The following is a 22,981-nucleotide window of genomic DNA, read 5'->3' as shown; positions in this document are numbered from 1 at the left end:
AATCAATAAGATCGCTGCGATCTCAAAATCCAGAATCAGACATTGAGTCTCGAGCGTCTTCAGCTGTCTCGATGCTCATGCTATAAGTGATTCTTTTTGTAGTAACCCAGATTCCATTTTAAGATAATGATATGTTAAACATGATTAAGGGTTAGTAATTAACCAATTCGAGGGCATAATTGGACTTCAGAATTACCAGATGGATCACTGCATATAAGGGTGATAGCCAAGTTCCACTTTCCATGCTTATGATATGGCATATAATTTTAAAAGTGGCAAAACATGATTAAGGAGTCCTTATTTGGTGAAAATAAGTGGAAAATCAGCTCCGGAATGTCCGAAAATGGTAGGAAGGGTCCCGGGGGTCTCGGACAGTTCGGAGGCACCGAAATGAGTTCGGACCATCCGAACTCAAATACCAAGTTCGGACCATCCGAACCTGGGTTCGGAGGATCCGAACGCAGCACTTTGGAGGCTCCGAGCTCAGCCACTTTGGAGGCTCCGAACTCCCCCAGACAGCAATGCTAGATGACTAATCCGCGATTTTTGACAAGTGTCGTACATGCAGGTTCGGAGGGTCCGAACCCAGTTCGGAGGCTCCGAACTCCGACGGATTTTTGGCTATAAATAGGGCTCTTCGGAGTCATAATTTGAATATGAATTTCCGAGTTTTCTTCTTAAGTTATATAGTGTGAGTTATACACTTGAGGGCTCTATCGGTTATAATAGAGGTTCTGGAATAACCAAGGAGTGGTTATAGTCATCCAAGACTAGCGACTCCAAAGGGCTATCTACGGACGAAGGTATGGTTCGAGAATCTATTTAAGTTCTGGGAGTACTTATTAGCTTAGTTAAGGCTTATAGAATTTATGTAGTGATACGGTGAACTTTTGAATATAGGCTTGAAACCTAGGATCCTACTAGACTTGAACTAGCTTAGAGGTACGTACACATTGACTGAGATTGCCAGCGAGTATACATGTTTATATGTTGCATTTATTTGGCATTATTATATGGCATGAGATATGATTTACCATTTTCTTTATTCATATGTCATGTGCATATACACGTTGAGCCTATACCTTGTTATACCTGACTATAGAGCCGCTCAGCTCTATATTCGATAGTCTGTCACTGAGAGTACCGCGACGGCAGGGACATTTATGTCTGACTACTCTGGTGTACTTGACGAGTGTGGTTGCACCCAGAGGTTGATCCGTGCGGTGGCAGCACTCATGTGGCACCGGTTCTGAGCATGACTTTTCAGATGACCCTTTACCATTCATCATGTTGCATGCATCATATTTATACGTGTACTCATGTTTATGTACTGGGCGTTAGCGCTCACGTCCTAGTTGTTATCTTGAACACCCTATTCCATGGGGCAGGTCGCAGGATGGACGGAGCTGGGGGTTCAAGGCAGGATTAGGGAGCAGGCCTTGAGGAGTTAGTTATACAGCAGGATTCGATATAGCTGTATAATGTTTACTTTTAAGTATTTCGATATGGTTGTATCACTACTGATGAATAAGCTTGACACTTTTATACTAAGCTGATATGTAATTTATGGTTATGTTTCCGCACGTTTTACTCTGTTAAGTTATTTTGCTATATTAAATTTAATACATGCTATTAGTTGCCAGTTAGTAGGTGATACCATGCAGGGTCACTACATTTTTGGTATCAGAGCATGCTTAGATTTTGGGATTAGTACTTGGGATTTAGAATTAGTTTTGAGTAATTCTTGCGCATTTGGGATTTTAATGTGCAATTCTTTTCAGGATATGACTGACGAGAGTCACGGTAGTGTTGGCCAGGGAGGTGGTCATCATCATCGTCATCACTGCCATCATGATGATCAACATCGTCATCATGAGGGTAGACGTCGCTACTCTATCAATAAATTCATGCAAGTTGGACCGAAACCTTTGGTAGGAGGCGAGAATCCTGAACAAGCAAGAAGTTGGATGTCTAAACTCGAGAGTACTTTTCGTGCTTTTGATTGTACTGAGGATCAGAAATTGGAAGTTCTAGAATTTGTTCTAGAGGATTGAGGACGTTTTTGGTGGGATGCCAAAACTGCTCAGGAACGTACTGAGAGAGGACAGGTGACTTGGGGAGATTTCTGTCAGCAGTTTCAGAAACTGTATTTTCCTCCAGCTGTTCGCCAAGCACGATCGATGGAGTTGCTTACTCTGAGGCAAGGATCAATGACTATTGATCAATATCAGCAACGATTTCTTGATCTGCTACCTTTCAGTCCTCATATTAATGAGAGTGATGCATCGAAGTATGATCTCTTTCTACAAGGCCTGAACCAAGATATCTACTCACAGGTTGTTGTCTGTGATGACCCAATATCTTATGAGACTTTGGTGAACCATTGCCGTCTTGTGGAGACCAGCAACAGGCGTGCACAGTTGTTGATGCCAGCACAGCTTAGTGGATCATTTGAGCCTAGAGCTCAATCTGTTGTGCAATCTAGACCTACGTCTTCTTTTACTCATACTACTTCATCTGGATCTCGCGGTTCACGAGGTATGTTCCGTTTTGGGAAGAAGAAGAAGAAGAAGGAGGAGTTTTGTAGTCACTGTGGAGGGAAGCATCCTACAGCTTCATGTCGGAGAGCTACTGGTGCTTGTTATATTTGCGGTCAGCAGGGACATCTGCAGAGAGATTGTCCTCAGCGCATGGGTTCTGCTAGTGGATCGGGATCACAGGTTGGATCTCAGGCTTCTACTTTTCCACGACAGCAGCCAGCACCACAGAGTTCTTCTGGTTACCGTCCCCAGACTCAAGGGCAGGTATTTTCTCTGTCTCAAGAACAGGCTACTGAGGGAAGCGATCGCATGTTGGCAGGTACCTTTCTGTTATGTGGTATTCCTACACTTGTTTTAATTGATACTGGAGCATCGCATTCCTTTATTTCTAGTCGCTTTGTTAAGAGACATAGATTACCTTATGTATCATTAGATATGGATTTAGTTGTATCTACTCCGCTGGAGCAGGAGATAGTAACTAAGCGTCTAGTGATGGGTTGCCTTCTAGAGTTTGAGGGTAATGTATTGTTAGCTAATCTGATGATATTAGCGATGACAGATTTTGACTGTATTTTGGGAATAGATATGCTGACTTTGTATCACGCAACTGTGGATTGTTATCAGCGTTTGGTACAGTTTCATCCTGCTGAGGGTGATAGCTGGTATTTTTATGGTGAGGGTGCGCGACCTCCGATGCCACTTGTTTCGGCTCTGAAGGCATGTCATGTCTTGGAGTCAGGTGGGGAGGGCTACCTTATCTATGCAGTTGATATGTCCATGAGTAGTACGGGTATTGATCAGTTACCGGTATTCGGTGAGTTTCCTGATGTATTCTCTGATAAGATTCCTGGTTTTCCTCCGGTGCGAGAGGTTGAATTTGGTATTGATTTAGTACCAGAAACTACGCCTATATCCCGAGCGCCTTATCGTCTAGCACCATCAGAGATGAGGGAATTGAAACAGTAGTTACAGGATCTGCTTGATAAGGGATATATTCGTCCGAGTGTTTCTCTGTGGGGAGCACCTATTTTGTTCGTCAAGAAGAAAGATGGATCGATGCGATTGTGTATTGATTACAGGCAGTTGAATCATGTCACCATCAAGAATAAGTATCCTTTGCCGCGGATTGATGATCTATTTGATCAACTACAGGGTACTTCTGTTTACTCCAACATAGATCTGAGATATGGATACCACCAGATGCGGGTACGAGACTCAGATATATCTACGACTGCTTTTAGGACCAGATACGGGCATTATGAATTTCTGGTTATGCCATTTGGTTTAACGAATGCACCGGCAGTCTTTATGAATCTGATTAATCAGGTATTTCGAGAATATCTGGATAGATTTGTCATCGTCTTCATTGATGATATTCTTGTCTATTCTCATGACAAGGATGAGCATGCACAGCATTTGAGGATTGTTTTACAGACGTTACGAGATAAGCAGCTGTATGCGAAATTGAGCAAGTGTGAATTCTGGCTTGATCGGGTAGTGTTTCTCGGTCATGTGATTTCTAATGAAGGGATATCTGTTGATCCCAGTAAGATAAAGGCAGTGCTGAACTGGTCTCGTCCGACGACGGTTGCTGAGATTCGTAGTTTCTTGGGTCTAGCTGGATATTACCGTCGGTTCATCGAGAATTTTGCACAGTTGGCCAGACCTTTGACACAGCTTATATGGAAAGATGTTGCCTTCATATGGTCCTCGGATTGTGAGGAGTCATTTCACGAGCTGCATGGACGTCTTACTACTGCACCTGTGCTAGCTCTACCTTCTGGATCAGGAGGTTATGTTGTCTATACTGATGCTTCTGGTCAGGGGTTAGGATGTGTTCTGACACAGCATGGACATGTTATTGCTTATGCTTCTCGACAGTTGAAGACACATGAGAGTAATTATCCAGTACATGATCTCGAGTTAGCTGCCATTGTATTTGCACTCAAGATCTGGAGGCATTATCTTTATGGCGAGAAATTTGAGATATTCACGGATCATAAGATTTTGAAGTATTCACTATAAGAAAAATGCAAAAAGACAACGGATTTTATCCTTTGTCGTAGGGGGTAAAAAACCGTTGTAACTGATGGTGTTGTCAAAACTGCGCTCCTACAACAACGGATTTTATCCGTTGTCGTTGCTGTCAAAGACAACGGATAAAAATCCGTTGTCTTTGAGGGCAAAGACAACAGATAAAATCCGTTGTCGTAGGCATAAATCCGTTGTCTTTGAGGGAAACGACAACGGATTTTATCCGTTGTCGTAGGAGCGCAATTTTGACAACACCATTAATTACAACAGTTTTTCAATCCCTACGACAACGGATAAAATCCGTTGTCTTTTTCTATATAAAAAACAAAAAAAAAATATTTTCATATAAATTTTAATATTATAAATAAACCAAAATTTAAAATTTCATAAATAAAATTTAATATACAATTTTTTAGTATTACAAATCACTCGAGATTAATATTCTAATTCAACGCTCACTACAAAAAGATATCAACATGGTGGTCCGACCCTTTGCATCCTTGATGGTGTAATTAGCTCTAGCTCACATCAACTACTCTTCGATCTTCGGTTTATCACCCTCTGAAGCAAACATCAATAACAAATTATTATGTGCAAGTCATTTGTATACCTCAGCATCTAAATGACTTCATGCAATTGCCTCTGATAGCCTTATTAGTGCCTCCAGTTTCCTCACGATCATCCAATAGCAACTCTACTACCAAGAGCCGCATCGCCTCTGCGAAGTGAGAAATAGGATTCCACCAAGCATTTTCTAGCTTCAGAGGTTAGCTGCATGATAATATAACCTGACATGTTGGCATAAACTTATCTCGAATTTGAAAATTACATTTTTGCTATGCAGGGAAGAACAAACCCTTGGTTTCAAAGTCTTTGCATATGAGATGTAGCGTTTCAACTGTCCGGTAGTAAATGGAGGAGCAAGTGTATTTTCGTGCTTTTGATTAACTCTCACAATATGATGAGCAATGTGGAAATTAGTTTGGTAGCATAGGGCATTGCTACCTAAACATAAGTAATGCCTAGACGGGGTACATTTATTTTCTCCATAGGCTAGAAAACCAGAAGATCACAAGTCTTTACAGAGCAGGGGACCCACTTCAGCTTTTTTGAGCCTGTTCTTCAGCCTTCTGGTAAAAGAGAAGTAAACTAACTAAAATCAACTTTTTAAAAAGAAACGCCTTCGATACTTGACTACATTTCCCAAAGGAAAAGGCAAAAAACGAGAAAGAACATCAATAACACACGTGTCAAGTATGATAGCATAGGGCATTGCCCTCCATCTAAGATAAATGCTAACACATCAAAACTACACAAAATCTAGAGTTCTGTATGTAACCTTCATGCGCCTAGAACTGCATATATAATCATGGAAGAGGATTCGCTCTTCGAATCGCCATTTAATATTATCATCTGCTAACAAGATGAATCACCAGGAGATCTCAGAGTATGTGATAAACCAGCTCTAATGTAAGTTCAAAATGCGTCGCTGGCATTTTGCAGTTGAGAGAAAATATCAACCTGCGAGAAGAGTTAGAGATTGTGGTCAAACAAAATTTGAAATAAATTATAGAGTTTTAGGGAGATCTCCACGTAACAAATGTATCTCGCAAAGACCGAAACCCATTTTCATAATTTGATTGAAATGGTGTCAGCAGTCCCATGTGAATCAGTTGCCCTCCTTGACTTCATGTCTTAAGTATATTTAAGAGATTTTGCATGCTTAATTTGATACATACATGGACAATAATTAAAAAGGAAGACAATATATATATATATATATATATATATATATATATATATAAATTTGCATGCTTAATTTGATAGTTATTAGTTACTATTACTGACTTTTGTTTGATAATTTAATATTTATATGCTATAGCTGTATGTGGTATAGCACACAACTACAAAATTCAGAGTGTGTACGAATTAAACATAAAGAGAGGCCCGGCCCCACTCCAATAACTTAGTTCATCCAAAGGTGAAATTGTTAAGAAAGCGTGTCAACAAAACTTGTTCCTAAATTCATGCAATGCTCTCACGCTTTCGTGCACAAAACATCAAATGACGAGTTTCTTTTCTGTTGGGTTATGAGATCATGAGATATTAACTAAATAGAAAACTAGCAGTAAAAGTGACTTAAAACTAACAGTAAAAGTGACTTACATAATGCAATTGAATGGGGGGAATTAAAATACTATCAAAATTGATCTAGAAAGTTGGTCTAATTGGCACAAATTTATTGCAACTTAAATCGGTAAACCAACCTGTCCAAGAATAATATTTCTTGTAGCAACATCAACCATGCAAATACCAAAGATATGGTCACCTCGCTGATTTGTGGAAGTCTGACAACTTTCGGTCACTGCCATAAGATAAGAAGCTTCAGGAGTGGTTGAAAGTATTTCTCCCTCTGTTAAAGTTCCTTTTGTGACCACAGCGCAAATGTCCCGTTTCACAACCTGGAAATATGGGAATAACTTATCAGCTTAACAACTAACTCAATTATCATAAGAAATTATGGTTATACAAAAATAAATCCTATGATCTTATCTTATTTAGAATGACCTTATCCTTGCAGCCATTCTCCTTTCGACGAAGGTCAAGCTGCTCCGATGTCTTTGTTTGCTCCATAACAAGAACACGATATCCCTACTAACACAAAGAATTCGTTTAAACGTACAGTTCAGAAGCAGGGAAAAGAAGAACTCAAGCACAAGAATTAGACCAGAATGGTCTACTTCCAAAACCACCTTTCTAGCCAGCTTCTCTACATTTATTGAAAGTTCCTTTCTGGAAACCCACAGTGAGGTTGCTCCCCCTGACAGAACAAAAAGCAACCACATTCAAAGTTCAGCAATATTAAACCAAAAGGCCAAGTTCAATCTTTCCAACTTTTATTGCAATTTAGGTCCTTCTAGGAAGCTAAGATGCATCAACATGCATTGATATATGGTGTCACCACGTAGATAATGATCAGCAATTAAAAACCAAAAGGCCAAGTTCTATTATCTGTTTTATGTTCTTCACAGGATTTTGATTTCTTCTACTTCGTCCAAAAGGTAATATATATAACTAGCCCTCCCTCGCTTCAAATATTAATATTATGTAACTCACTATTCATGGGTGTACAAATCCTTTGTGAAATATCTGTATCTATAAATACCAAGATATAAAATCCGTGCAACAAATCCAGGCCTGAATCTAAACTAACAAGTTGAAATTTAGATCCATCGATGATTGGATCGAATGCAGCTCATCAGCCCACATAAACACGTATCATGCCATAAATGAACTAAGAAAGACAACAAAAAAAAAAAGCAACAGCGATAATCAGCACTCGTCCAAAAACCAAAACACAAAGATATAATCCAGCGAAGAACACTTGGCAACTAAAAAGTTACAGTGTCATCTAATTCATGTGTTTGGAGTCACACACACGACCAAATCAATTAATAAACAAACATCGCACCAGAATAGATCAGATAACAAAATTTATCGACCAGATCTTCAAATCACCAAATTAAACCAACAAAAATGGTAAATCGAAAGAAAAAAAAACTTTAATTCACACTAGAACACAAAGAATCGACGGAAAATCGGCGTTCAACTCACCAAAGAAGAAGCGCATAGAAGCGAATCTCGAAAACACTTCGATCGCATGAAAAAGAACTCAAATTTTAGGGCATGAATATTTTGGGATGAACAGATCTGAGAGAGCATAAAGAGGGAGGAGAAAGATTAGATGAAGTGACCGGGGGTTAGCTAGCAACGTCTGGAATCTAAGCTAGCGGGCTGGAGTGCTGCGGCGGCAAAGTGGTGGTGACTATCGGGCTAGGGTGCTGCGGCGGCGAGGTGGTAAGCGAAGTGGGCGGCTAGGGTTTGGTAATCGGAGAATCAATCGTGAGAGCGAGCAACGAGGAAAGAAGCCTGCGAAGAGAGGAGAGGGAAGAAATCTTAGGTCTGTGATTTGTTTCCTTAAAATTCAAGTGTTAACTAATATATTTAAAAAAATAAAGAAAAATTTAATTCTATTACAACACAAAATAATAAAACTGTTGTATTAGATTAAAATCCGTTGTCGTAGGCTATAAAAATAACCGTTCGTAGACAACGGATTTTAAAATTCGTTGTCATAGGCCATAAAAAACACGCTAATAGACAACAGATTTTAAAATCCGTTGTCGTAGGCTATAATCCGTTGTAGTTGTTTATCAAAATAAGGCAAACAACAACGCTTTTTAATAAATCCGTTGTAAAAGGTCAAGAGACAACAATTTTTCACAAAACCGTTGTCTTTTAGACGTTGTTGAATCTAAAATTTGTTGTAGTGATTTATTCACTCAGGCGGAGTTGAATATGCGACAGAGACGCTGGATGGATCTTCTGAAGGATTATGATTGTGAAATCAAATATCATCCAGGTTCTGTTAATCTTACTGCTGATGCCTTGAGTCGGCAAGTGAGACTTTCTGCACTTCAGACTAGTGAAGTATCTCATATGATTCAAGAGTGTTGTTCATTGAGTTTTACGCTCAAGCACAAGAAAGGAAGAAATGAGATTCGATTATATACTATTTTGTCTGAGCCAGCATTGTATTCTCGGATCAGAGATGCTCAGATATCTGATGTTAAGACTCAGCGTTTGACACGTTTAGCCAATGGAGTTAATACATCTGGATTTCATTTTCAGGCAGATGTTTTATTGTGCTTATCTAATTGAGTGGTTGTACCTAATGTTGCGGAGCTCAGGAACGATATTCTATCTCAAGCTCACAGGAGTCGATTATCAGTTCATCCTGGAAGCATGAAAATGTATAAGGACTTGCGAACTAGATTCTGGTGGAAGGGGATGAAGCGTAGTGTGCATCAATTTGTTTCTCGATGTTTGGTTTGTCAACAAGTCAAGGCTGAACACCGACGACCAGGTGGATTATTGCAGAATCTTGAGATTCCCGAATGGAAGTGGGAGCACATAACTATGGATTTTGTTACCCACTTACCTATGACTTCACGTCAGTGTGATGCTATCTGGGTTGTTGTTGACCGTTTGACGAAATCAGCACACTTTATTCCTTATAACCGGGAGTATTCTTATGATCGCATGACACGTTTATATATCCAGGAGATAATGCGATTGCATGGGATTCCAGTGAGCATAGTCAGTGATAGAGACCCGCGATTTACCTCACGTTTTTGGGGTAGATTTCAGGAGGCGTTGGGTACCACTCTGAGTTTGAGCACTGCATATCATCCGGAGACTGATGGACAGTCAGAGCGGACGATTCGTACATTGGAGGATATGCTACGTTCTTCTGTCATGGACTTTGGCTTATCTTGGCAGGATCAGTTACCTTTGATCGAATTTGCCTACAATAACAGTTATCATCGTAGTATTGATATGGCACCTTTCGTGGCATTGTACGGTCGACGGTGTCGTACTCCGTTATTCTGGGATGAAGTCGGGGAACGACAAGTCGAGGGTCCTGAATTGGTGCAGCATATTGCAGACAAGGTAAATTTGATCAAGCATAGGATCAAAGTTGCTCAAGATAGACAAGCCAGTTATGCTAATATTCGTCGCAGGCCACTTCAGTTTGAGCCTGGTAAATATGTGTTCTTGCGAGTATCACCTTTTAGGAAGGTGATGAGATTCGGCGTGAAAGGCAAGTTGTCTCCTCGTTTTATTGGACCTTTTCAGATACTGGAGAAGATCGGAGATGTTGCATATCGTTTGGCTTTACCGCCAAATCTTTCCAGTATACATAATGTTTTTCATGTGTCGTTACTTCGACAGTATATAGCTGATGAATCTCATGTGATTCAGTCTACTGATATTCAGCTAGAGCCAGATCTGTTTTTTGTTGAACGACCAATCCGTATCTTAGACAGAAAGGAGAAAGTTCTTCGGAACAAGACTATACCACTTGTGATGGTACAGTGGCAGCGCCGAGGCGTTGAAGAAGCAACTTGGGAAACCGAGAGCCATATGCGAGCAGAATATCTGTAAGGCCCGGGATTATTTGATTTAATCCAAAATTAATTAATTTTAATCCGAGTATATTTAATTTGAGAATTTTGGAGTTTTGAATTAAATTCTAATATTCTTAAATTATTTAGGATTGAAATTAAATTAAAAAGATTTGCCGAGGATCGATTTGCAATTAAGCAAGACTTGAGGGGCCAAAGTGCAAATATGGAAAATTGACTTGGACACTTGTTTGAATATGATTTTATACGTGTAGCATGTATGTATCTTCAGAATTATTATCTTCTTCAGCCAAGAAATCGGAAACCTCAGCTCCAAGTACATTCTCCATTTTAAAAACTTGATAACTTTTGCTCCGATTGTCCGAATTCAATTCCGAAAAGAGTTCCGGACTCCTCGCAAGAAGGGCTATCTATTGATGTAAGTATTGTAGAGATTTATTGTGTTTCGAAATTGAGTGATGAGGCAGGAATTAGAGTTGAGCATGATTATGAGTTCTTGAGCTTCTATGTTGATAATATCGACGGTAGATTGAAGAACGAGCGTCGTTTGCTTTCTATATAAATGTCCAGCCATTATTTCTAAATTCTTACCATCTGATTATGTTGGTATATGTTATATTATTGCTGATATGGTATGGTGATGAAGTTGATATGAATGTTAGAATTGATAGAAGTTAGTTTCGGTTACCGAGTTTGTACCGTTACTCCGCCGGTTTAGAATTTGAAACTGTTTTGATGGCTTATGATGGAATTGTGGATGAAGTGAGTTCTTGCTGATGTTATTAGTTATTTTTGCTGTGTTTTCAGTTTTGAAAATAGGGGGATCGAACTCGAACCTTCAGCTTCGAACCGGGATCGAATGGGGCCAAGATTTATGAAGTTGAGCCTTGAAAATCAAGTAGTGTTTGAGCAGATTTTTTATACAAGGTTATGTTGTATGGCTTGACCAGATTTGGAAGAAGATTTTGATAGCCTTGAAGAGCTTGAAACCAAGACAAGAAAGGTATAAACCAACATCAAACCACGGGATATATAACTCGAGTTAGATTGACTTAAGTTTCCCTAAACCACATACTTATTTGTTTCTTGTTGGAATTGATTTATTTTCAAGTCCATAGATATATGTTCTTGATTGTTTAATTGATAGATGAATTGTATGAGATAGATGATGGCATAGATAGATAAGTCTATTGTCTTTCCTTGCTAGATTAGCTTGTCTCTTGTAGGTGGCTTAGATTAATGCTTCTAGAATTGGTTGCATCTTGATAAGCCACTAGATCTTAAAGAGTTGAAGGCGGATGTGCCATGTCTTAGGAAGGCAGATGTGCCAAATTACCGAATGTTTGGACTTGTATCGATATGCGTAGGAGTAGATCGACTCCTATGACTGAAGATCGATATAGTGGACCAAAGTTTGGGAATAAGAATGTACCGCCACCTCGAATAGGAAAGTAGGTGGGAGATTTGTTGCGTTTTTATTCAAACCGGGATCCCTAGATGAGAGTTGAAAAAATAGTCAAGTCTTGGTCTAGAGTTAAGACTAAGAGTCAAGATCAAGAAGTCATACAAAAACAAAAGTAGAGTCAAGACTAAGACACTACTTAGATTTGATAGATGACTTTGTGTGGCTGAATATGTTATGCTTTGAATATAGCATGTTTTTGTGCTACGCTTTGATTTATAGCATGCCTTTGTTATATGCTTTGAATTATAGCATGTATTGTGGTTCATGAATATTTTTATGAATTAATTATGATAGTAATTACACTTGAACTTGATAGCATGCTATATGTTGCTTATACTGGGAAATGTATTTCTCACCGGAGATATCCGGTTGTTGTTGTATTTGTATGTGTGCATGACATCAGGTAGTTCGGGATCAGGACAGAAGCGAGCATGATGAACAGAGATTGAGAGTTAGAGTGGAGATCCGAGTTTAGATGTTCATTGTGTTGTCAATGTTTAGTGTAAACACTAGAGGCATGATTATGTTGTAGCTACCTTTGCCAGGACTTGTTGTACATGATTAAATGGAAGTTCTTTGATGTAACATGTTGATATTGTATCTTAATCTCTCTTGCTTGATATAAGAGGTTAGTTTGAGCTTAACTTAGTAGCTTTGTCATGATTTTGTGCTATCAACTTATATTATGTTAAGTTTCATGCTAGAAATGATCTACAAGATAGAATGTGTATTGATACTAGCTTATGTGTACGCAAAGACTTGTATGAGTTGAAGCTAGATGATCAATGAGTGAAAGAACCTGTGTTGACAGCAAAATGGCATCTGTTGAGGTTTCTGGTAATGAGTCCGCTCGATCGGGTGATTATCACCAATCGAGCGAGGCCCTTATATTGGAAACAGTGAGTGAGCATTTTGGGCTCGCTCGATCGGTGAAGATTAACCGATCGAGCAAGGCCAAAATATTCCCAACCCGAGAAGTTGGCTTCAGGGCTCGCTCGATCGGGTGTTTTTCACCGATCGAGCGAGGAGCTCTATTTTTAAAAAAAAATTTTATTTAATTTATTCTTTGATGCTTGAATAATTATTATGATTATTTGGTTAATTGTATTGAAATGAGAGATTAGTACTCGGATCCTCACAATATCCTGAGTTGTTTGCTTTGTATTTTTATTACCATGTAGTTGTAATTACAGTTGTTGTAATAAAACGTGGTTTGATATTTCATATTGTTATCTTGAGTTATCTTTAGATGTTATTTCGCGGACGAAATATCTAAAGGTGGGGAGAATGTAGTAACCCAGATTCCATTTTAAGATAATGATATGTTAAACATGATTAAGGGTTAGTAATTAACCAATTCCATGGCATAATTGGACTTCAGAATTACCAGATGGATCGCTGCATATAAGGGTGATAGCCAAGTTTCACTTTTCATGCTATGATATGGCATATAATTTTAAAAGTGGAAAAACATGATTAAGGAGTCCTTATTTGGTAAAAATAAGTGGAAAATCAGCTCCGGAACGTCCAAAAATGGTACGAAGGGTCCCGGGGGTCTCGGACAGTTCGGAGGCACCGAAATGAGTTCGGACCATCCGAACTCAAATACCAAGTTCGGACCATCCGAACCTGGGTTCGGAGGATCCGAACCCAGCACTTAGGAGGCTCCGAACTCCCCTAGACAGCAATGCTAGATGACTAATCCGCGATTTTTGACAAGTGTCGTACATGCAAGTTCGGAGGGTCCGAACCCAGTTCGGAGGCTCCGAACTCCGATGGATTTTTGGCTATAAATAGGGCTCTTCGGAGTCATAATTTGAATATGAATTTCCGAGTTTTCTTCTTCAGTTATATAGTGTGAGTTATACACTTGAGGGCCCTATCGGTTATAATAGAGGTTCTGGAATAACCAAGAAGTGGTTATAGTCATCCGGGACTAGCGACTCCAAAGGGCTATCTACAGACGAAGGTATGGTCCGGGAATCTATTTAAGTTTTGGGAGTACTTATTAGCTTAGTTAAGGCTTATAGAATTTATGTAGTGATACGGTGAACTTTTGAATATAAGCTTGGAACCTAGGATCTTACTAGACTTGAACTAGCTTAGAGGTACGTACACATTGACTGAGATTGCCAGCGAGTATACATGTTTATATGTTGCATTTATTTGGCATTATTATATGGCATAAGATATGATTTACCATTTTCTTTATTCATATGTCATGTGCATATACACGTTGAGCCTATACCTTGTTATACCTGACTATAGAGACGCTCAGCTCTATATTCGCTAGTCTGTCACTGAGAGTACCACGACGGCGGGGACATTTATGTCTGACTACTCTGGTGTACTTGACGAGTGTGGTTGCACCCAGAGGTTGATCCGTGCGGTGGCAGCACTCATGTGGCGCCGGTTCTGAGCATGACTTTCCAGATGACCCTTTACCAGTCATCATGTTGCATGCATCATATTTATACGTGTACTCATGTTTATGTACTGGGCGTTAGCGCTCACGTCCTAGTTGTTATCTTGGACACCCTATTCCATGGGGCAGGTCGCAGGATGGACGGAGCTGGGGGTTCAAGGCAGGATTAGGGAGTAGGCCTTAAGGAGTTAGTTATACATCTGGATTCGATATAGCTGTATAATATTTACTTTATGTATTTCGATATGGTTGTATCACTACTGATGAATAAGCTTGACACTTTTATACTAAGCTGATATGTAATTTATGGTTATGTTTCCGCACGTTTTACTCTGTTAAGTTATTTTGCTATATTAAGTTTAATGCATGCTATTAGTTGCCAGTTAGTAGGTGATACCATGCAGGGTCACTACACTTTTGAACAAGAATATACCTCAAATCTCCATAAGAAGAATTCAATGTACTGCAAGATCATCAGTACATAAAGGAATCAAGGATACTGAAGCGCAGATCAATCTCTTCTTCAAATTAAATAGAACTGGTCTCATAAGATTAAGTCCAGACAGAAGAACATATTCTGCTGAGAAATCGGCTTCACAAACGATAAGAATTCTTTGACAAATCAGGGATAGAACTCATAAATCTTCAACGCATGTTATGAATGCATAATGCAAGTGAAAGGGTACCGAAAACCTATCATCAATAGAATATTGCTCAGTCAAAGGCGTCATAGTATGTAGCACGTTGATCCGTCGCACCAGGAGGTGTCTCACATAATATAAACCGTGGACATAACCGGATCCAAAACCATGACATTCATCTACAAAATATCATGGGGATGAGCGACCTTTCTAAGGTTATAACAATGGTAAAAGGCTCAACATGATAATGCATATAACATAATATCAGTGACATAATCAATGCACATATCAGTAATGCCATGTAAAACATGCAAACATAGAATATACATATTCAAACAGGGTATCTCGGATAGTAAGTTTGTATCTTGAATCATGAAACTCAAGCAACCTAGCCACCCAGGTACTCGAGTCCAAGCCTATAAGCATATAATCACTATATCACTTATCACTTACTAAAAGTTTTAACTAGGCTAATAGGTACTCGCAGAAGCTAATCAGTGTCTAGTAATATACCTGCATCCGTTGTTAGCCCTTTGATGGCGATGGCCTCAAACCCTAGGAATAACTCCGCTACGATCCCGGTAGCACCTCGCTATCGTCCGACCTCCAAAACGTCGTCTATAAAACCCCCAAAATCCACTAGAAACACCTAGGGACTAGAGAAAAAGGGAGAGAAATGAGCAAGAGAAATAGGGCCTCGGCACCCCTATTTATAGACCACGTTCGGAACTACCGAACTCACGATCGAAACTTCCAAACACACTTCGGAACTTCCGATCTATCTCCACCGAACACGCGTCCTCTGATTGGACAACTCAGCTACCGACAGTAGTTCGGAACCACCGAACTAGGGGATCGGAGTTTTCAAACTCTACCTTGTCCAATCAAGTCATGTCACCAATCAGAAAGCCCATATCTGACTGTCGGTAAATGTTCGAATCTTCTGAACTCAGGATTGGAGCTTCCAAACTCCAATTCTTGCTTCTGTAGGGATCGCAACTTCCGATCTACACATTGTTCATGTTCGGACCTTCCGAACTGCTCAAACACTTTGAACCCTCCGGATCATATCCGAACGTCCTGAATCCAATTTTTTACTTATGAATCTCATCCGAGAATTCCTTAATCACTTTTTTATCATTTAAACATGTTTATACAGTTAATTGCTTATTTCTGAAAATCGGGTTGCTACATCTTGTCCTTTTCATCTCACGCGTATACATTTATTTGGTATATAACATTTCATTTCTATTTTCTTTTTTGTCATTATAAATTGATATCCCGGGAAGTTAGGGGTATCAGGGCTAAGGAGAAGCAGAAGCATCAAGGATGCTAGTCAGGACAGCGAACAGGGTTCTAGCCCGACTATTTTTAGGGAGGAGTGGTGATATCCCGGGAAGTCAGGGGTATCAGGGCTAAGGAGAAGCAGAAGCATCAGGGATGCTAGTCAGGGCAGCGAACAGGGTTCTAGCCCGACTATTTTTGGGAGGAGTAGTGATACCCTGGTAAGCCAGGGGTGGCAGGGCCAGGAAAGGCCAGGGGAGTCAGGGCTGTATTAAAGCAGGCTAGGAGCTTCAGAATCCCGAGAGACCAAATCTGCATGACTTAGACAAAGCCCATGTCTCAAGGGCATGATCCCCACGACTGCCATAATCCCGAGCCTTCCGGCTCCATCGTGCGTCACAGGTAAACGTGGGTAACTCCTGCACCCACGATCCAGATCGTGGCCACTACCCTGGAAATGTGGAGTGACTCTCTCACTCCAAGGCCTATAAATACCTGGCCACAGGCATTTGTAGAGGTATGTTCATCTAAAATCCCAAAGCACTATACTCATTTTTCCTAAAAGCCCACTCTATTTCTAAGTCTGACTTAAGCATCGGAGTGACCCCGCCGGAAAACCATCCGGCGCCCCACTAACGTGCTTTCATTCTTTTCCCTTGTGAGCAGATCACCTCGATCCAAGAGGGACAAACCACATTTTACACCTACTAGCCCGGTCATCACGTCAGGCCCACTTCACTACCCTGACAACCCGGGCCCCGGTTTGATAAACCATCATCATTGGCGCCGTCTGTGGGAAGCTTGTTCTATAGACGTAGATATGGCTTCTCATGAGCAAACATCACCTGGAGACCACCAGCAAGGCCGGAACATTACCATTCCTATGGATCAGTTCGAATCATATGTTCAGGATATGATATGGAAGTCGTTGATAGCTGCAAAGCAACCACAATCAAAGGACATAACAGTGGAGGAAGAAAGAAACCGCGGTAATCCAAACCCTAATGCCCAAGTTAGAGAAGGAGAAGAAGAAGAAAGCTCTTGGATGCACTCAATACAGCCTTCCATGGCGGATGAGTTGCATGAACTTAGGAGGAAAGTACAGAAGTTGGAAGAAGGGGGTTCCAAAATGGCTTGGCCTATCAAGATTCCGGGTTGCCCTTTTTCGCAGAAGGTGATAGAGGAACCCTTGCCATTAAATTACAAGTTGGCAAAAATCCGGGAGTATGATGGGAGCACGGACCCAGAGGAGCACCTGGCTCGGTTTGAGAATGTAGCTATGTTACATTGATATGGGGATAAGATCAAGTGCAAAGTCTTCTTAACCACTTTGGTGGATTCTGCCCAAAGATGGTTTGAAAAGTTGGAGCCCCAAAGTGTTCGATCCTTTGCAAAATTCAAGCAAGTGTTTTTGCAGCACTTCGGCAGTAGCAAGAGGTATAAGAAAACTGCCTATAGCCTATTTGAAGCAAAACAGTCAGGAGAGGAGTCTCTACGAACCTATATCAAAAGGTTCAACAAGATCGCTTTGGAGGTCCCGACCTGTGCCCAGGAGACCAAGATCACGGACTTCACTCAAGGTCTTCGGGAAGGGGAATTTTTCAAATCACTAGTGAAGAAAGCACCCCGGACTTTCGAAGATTTGCTGGCTCGGGCTGAAAAATACATTAACATGGAGGAAGCTCAGAGGCAGAAGAAGGAGGTAACCCGGCGGGAGGGAGGCCAAGAACAAGGAAGAAGTAGAGAAAGCCATGATCCCATGGGACGGTTATCCTGGTATGCTCCGCACCGAGGGACTCGAGATAGGGCTGTTCACGTGTGCGAAGAGGGAGTTGCGACCCAGACCCCTGTTTCTAGGGGGAAGTTCTGGAAGTACTGTGCGCTTCATCAGGAGTGCACTCATGACACCAGTGAATGCCGAACTCTGCAGCAGAGACATCAGCTACCTTATGTTAGAGATGGTAAGCCGGTTCCGAAAAAGCCCCGAAGTGTGCCTTGGTTTCGGGGGTCACAGACACTGGTTTCTCCCCGGGATGTCACCAGCTCTCGGGAAAAATGGAAACAAGAAATGGATCATGCAAAAAAGGACAAGACATCAGGAGATGGGCCTGCCAAAGGTATCATTAACATGATATCAGGAGGATCTACTGACGGAGATTCAAACCGGGCTAGGAAGGCTTGGAGTCGGAGGGAAAGTTTAGGGGTGGAGGAAGGGCGACAGGGTTCAAAGCCAATCATCACATTCGGATCCCAAGACCTGGAAGGAGTAAACTTACCACATAATGACGCCTTGCTTATACAAGCTCGGATCGTCAATTATGATGTTCGAAGGGTGTTTGTCGACTCGGGGAGCTCAGTAAACGTCCTTTTTCAAGAAGCATTCGAGCATATGGATCTGCATGGGTATGAGCTGAGCCCGGTAAAAACTGCCTTATATGGTTTTGCAGGGCACACCATTCAACCCCAAGGGGAAATGTTGCTGCCCATAACCTTAGGGTCAGGAGATGAGAAGAGGACGGTCATGACAAGATTCACATTAGTAGGAGCACCCTCTTCTTATAATGTCATCTTGGGGAGGCCGGCTATGAATTCTTTCAAAGCCGTGGCCTCAGCTTACCATCAAAAGATCAAATTCCCAGTGGGAGATAAGGTCGGAGAAGTCCGAGGAGATCAACCTTCTTCCCGAAAATGCTATGCCGAGACAGTGAAGGTAGATTACAAGAGGGCAAGACAGAGTGGGAAGGAAGGAGCCCAGGGGGGAAGAGAAGTCTGTTCTGTGGAGGAGTCTAAAGGTGAGTATGAAGAGGTGGAGCTGGAGCTCGGGCAAACAGGGAAGTCTGTTAAAATAGCCCGGGACTTAGAAGCAAGGTTGGCTGAAACATTGAAAGGTTGCCTCATTCAGAATAAGGATGTGTTCGCCTGGGCTCAGGGCGATTTGATGGGAGTTTCATCTCATGTTGCAGAACACAAACTCAACATCATCTCTGGAGCCCGGCCTGTATTACAAAAGAAGAGGCATTTCGGAGCTGAGAAGGATAAAGTGATAGCGGAGCAGGTTCAAGAGCTACTGCGGGCCGGACACATTAAAGAAGTACAATTTCCTACTTGGTTGTCCAACGTAGTGCTAGTACCAAAAGCTACTGGGAAGTGGCGGATGTGTGTGGATTTCCGGGATTTAAATAAAGCCTGCCCCAAGGATTGTTATCCTCTACCCCAGATTGACCAATTGGTGGATTCCACATCCGGGTGTGAATTGCTAAGCTTCATGGATGCATACCAGGGCTACCATCAAATTCCTTTAGCCTTGGAAGATCAAGACAAAGTCAGTTTTATCACCTCGGGAGGTACTTTCTGTTACGTGGTTATGCCATTTGGTCTAAAAAATGCAGGGGCTACGTATCAGCGGATGATGGACAAAGTGTTCCAGGAACAGGTGGGTCGAAATGTGGAGGTATATGTGGATGATGTATTGGTGAAGTCCAGGACCCGGGATTGTTTTATACTTGACCTGGAGGAAACTTTTGCTACAGTTCGGCGGTATGGGATCAAGTTGAATCCGGCCAAGTGTATGTTTGGGGTGAAAAGTGGCAAGTTTCTGGGGTTCATGGTAACTGAACGTGGGATAGAATTCAACCCAGAAAAAATGAAGCTGTTGCGGGAAATGCCTTTGCCAACATCTATCAAGGAGGTACAGCGATTGACCGGCCGGATTACATCCCTGGCTCGGTTTATAGCTCGGTCGGCTCACCGCAGCTATCATTTTTTCCAAGTGTTGCGGAAAGCCCAGAGGTTTGGCTGGACTGAGCAGTGCGAGCAGGCTTTTAAGGAGTTGAAGGAGCATCTGGCTAGCTTGCCTATCTTGGTTAAGCCAGAGCCAGGGGAAAGATTGTGGATATATCTGTCTACTACTGAGAAGGCGGTCAGCACTGTTTTAATAAAAGAGGAAAAGGGAGATCAGAGGCCTGTGTACTATGTCAGTCATGCTTTGAAGGGGGCGGAAGTTAGATATACGGAGATTGAGAGGATGGCCCTGGCTCTGGTAATAACAGCCCGGAAATTGAGACCTTATTTCTTGTCTCATCCGGTAACTGTTCTTACTAATAGCCTCCTAGGGTGAATCATGACTCATCCGGATTCCTCGGGGAGGCTCGTAAAATGGTCAGTGGAGTTGGGAGAATATGACATTGAATACCAGCCGCGTAAATCCATCAAAGCCCAGGCTTTATCCGATTTTTTGACAGAGGTGGCCACTTTTGGCCAAGAGGAAGTATGGAGGGTTTTTGTAGATGGAGCAAGTGGTGTTGAAGGCAGTGGTGTAGGGGTCATCCTAATATCACCTACCCAGGAGAAAATCGAGATAGCCGTAAAGCTGGATTTCCAGGCCTCCAACAACGAAGCTGAATATGAGGCTGTGATAGCTGGGATGCAACGGGCTCGGGAAATCGGGGTAAGTCATATTATAATATATTTTGACTCACAGTTGGTTGTTCAACAAGTAAAGAACACCTTCTATACCCGAGAGGAGAAATTGATAAAATATTGTAAGATAATTGAAGAACTTGGGGCCAGTTTCACTACTTGGAGTATAGAGCAGATACCCCGGGAAGAAAATAGGGAAACAGATGCCTTGGCTAAAAGAGCGGTCACTGGGGAAAATGTTGGTAAAGAATCCCTGGTACAGAGGGAAATGGTGGCTGCCATAGAAGCTCGGGAGCCGGTCCTCCGAGAAGATACATGGATGGCCCCGGTGGTCAAGTACCTTACCCATGGGGACCTCCCGGAAGACAAAGGACAAGCCCGGGTCACACAAAGACAGGTAGCCAGATTTGCTATTTTAGGAGGAAGGCTTTATAGGCGTTCCTATCAGGGCCCTTTGCTCAAATTCTTGGGGGAAGGGGAAACAGAATATGTCTTGCGAAAAGTGCACGAGGGATGTTGTGGAAACCATGGAGGGTCTATGAGTCTGGTCCGAAGGGTATTGTTGTTCGGATACTGGTGGCCCACTTTGCAGGCTGATGCATCTAAAATTACCCGGTCTTGTGATGGATGTCAGAGGTTTGGCAATATACAGCATAGCCCGGCAAGTAGCTTGAATCCCGTATGGGCATCGTGCCCCTTTGACCAATGGGGTCTGGACATAGTAGGACCTTTTCCACAAGCCCGGGCACAGAAGAAGTTCTTGCTGGTAGTCGTTGATTATTTTTCTAAGTGGGTGGAGGCAGAGCCTCTGGCAAAAATAACAGAAGCCGAAGTGATGAAGTTTTTGTGGAAGAACATAGTGTGCCGGTTTGGGCTCCCAAGGAAGTTGGTTTCGGATAATGGTAGGCAGTTTCAGGGGCAGAAATTGGCAGATTGGTGTGCCGAGATGAACATTAAGCAGGCCTTCACCTCAGTCGCCTATCCTCAAAGTAATGGTCAAACAGAAGTGACCAACCGTACTATTGTTCGATCTTTACAGGCTTGGTTGCATGGAATGGGGAAAGATTGGGTTGAAGAGATCCCAAGTGTGTTGTGGGCCTATCGAACCACACCTCATAGGGCTACACAGGAATCACCTTTTAGCCTGGTATATGGTTCGGAGGCTATTCTGCCAGTAGAGATTGGACAACCTTCATCTCGGATTAGGGCATATGAGGATACGGAAGAAGGAGCCCGAGCACAAGAATTGGATCTCATTGAAGAGCGAAGGGAGAAAGCAGCTCGCAGAATGGAGGCCTATAGAGCTCGGGTGATGAGAGCCTATAATCGAAAAGTCAAACCTCGGGAACTATAGGAAGGAGAGTTAGTATTGAAGAGAGTTAATCCAGCGGGGGAAGTGGGGAAGCTAGATGCCCGATGGGAGGGGCCATACAAGCTTCTCAAAAAGGTCGGTGCTAATACTTGGTACCTACAGGATAATCAGGGACGCCCCCTCAAACGACCATGGAATGCTTTACATTTGAAGAAATATTTTATGTAGTGTTTTATATTCGATGTTTATTAATGAAGGAGTTTATTCATTAAAGAAGGTTTTTTATTATATAAGCCCGGGAGGTTCCAGGCCCCGGCACCCATCTTAAGCCCAAGGCATATATAAGTCTTTGGTATTATATAATCCCGGGAGATTCCAGGCCCCGGCACCCATCTTAAGTCCAAGGCATATATAAGCCCTTGGCATTATATAAGCCCGGGAGGTTCCAGGCCCCGGCACCCATCTTAAACCCAAGGCATATATAAGCCCTTGACATTATATAAGCCCGGGAAATTCCAGGCCCCGGCACCCATCTTAAGCCCAAGGCATATATAAGCCCTTGGCATTATATAAGCCCGGAAGGTTTCAGGTCCCGGCACCCATCTTAAGCCCAAGGCATATATAAGCCCTTGGCATTATATAAGCCCGGGAGGTTCCAGGCCCCGGCACCCATCTTAAGCCCAAGGAATATATAAGCCCTTGGCATTATATAAGCCCGGGAGGTTCCAGGCCCCGGCACCCATCTTAAGCCCAAGGCATATATAAGCCCTTGGCATTATATAAGCCCGGGAGGTTCCAAGCCCCGGCACCCATCTTAAGCCCAAGGCATATATAAGCCCTTGGCATTATATAAGCCCGGGAGGTTCCAGGC

The 22,981-nt window shown here is 42.0% G+C and overlaps 3 protein-coding genes across 3 annotated transcripts; 2 read left to right on the top strand and 1 right to left on the bottom strand.

Moving 5' to 3' along the window:
• Nucleotides 1-5,972: 5,972 nt before the first annotated feature.
• LOC140886807 (DNA mismatch repair protein MSH6-like) lies at nt 5,973-8,446 on the bottom strand. The gene is made up of 5 exons (XM_073293707.1): nt 8,190-8,446; nt 7,328-7,395; nt 7,143-7,226; nt 6,842-7,036; nt 5,973-6,095 (listed from the first exon to the last, which is right to left on the bottom strand). The coding sequence occupies exons 1-5, from the start codon at nt 8,203-8,205 to the stop codon at nt 6,051-6,053; spliced, it is 408 nt and encodes a 135-aa protein (XP_073149808.1). The 5' UTR covers nt 8,206-8,446; the 3' UTR covers nt 5,973-6,050.
• An 8,753-nt stretch (nt 8,447-17,199) lies between these two features.
• On the top strand, nt 17,200-20,496 carry LOC140862173 (uncharacterized). The gene is made up of 2 exons (XM_073265183.1): nt 17,200-17,642; nt 17,730-20,496. The coding sequence occupies exons 1-2, from the start codon at nt 17,200-17,202 to the stop codon at nt 20,494-20,496; spliced, it is 3,210 nt and encodes a 1,069-aa protein (XP_073121284.1).
• Nucleotides 20,497-20,499: 3 nt separating this feature from the next.
• LOC140862168 (uncharacterized) lies at nt 20,500-22,152 on the top strand. The gene has a single exon (XM_073265173.1). The coding sequence runs from the start codon at nt 20,500-20,502 to the stop codon at nt 22,150-22,152; it is 1,653 nt and encodes a 550-aa protein (XP_073121274.1).
• Nucleotides 22,153-22,981: the final 829 nt, after the last annotated feature.

Source organism: Henckelia pumila, chromosome 1 (genome assembly GCF_033568475.1).
Source record: "Henckelia pumila isolate YLH828 chromosome 1, ASM3356847v2, whole genome shotgun sequence".
Taxonomy (NCBI): domain Eukaryota; kingdom Viridiplantae; phylum Streptophyta; class Magnoliopsida; order Lamiales; family Gesneriaceae; genus Henckelia; species Henckelia pumila.
This window is presented reverse-complemented; position numbering and strand designations above follow the sequence as displayed.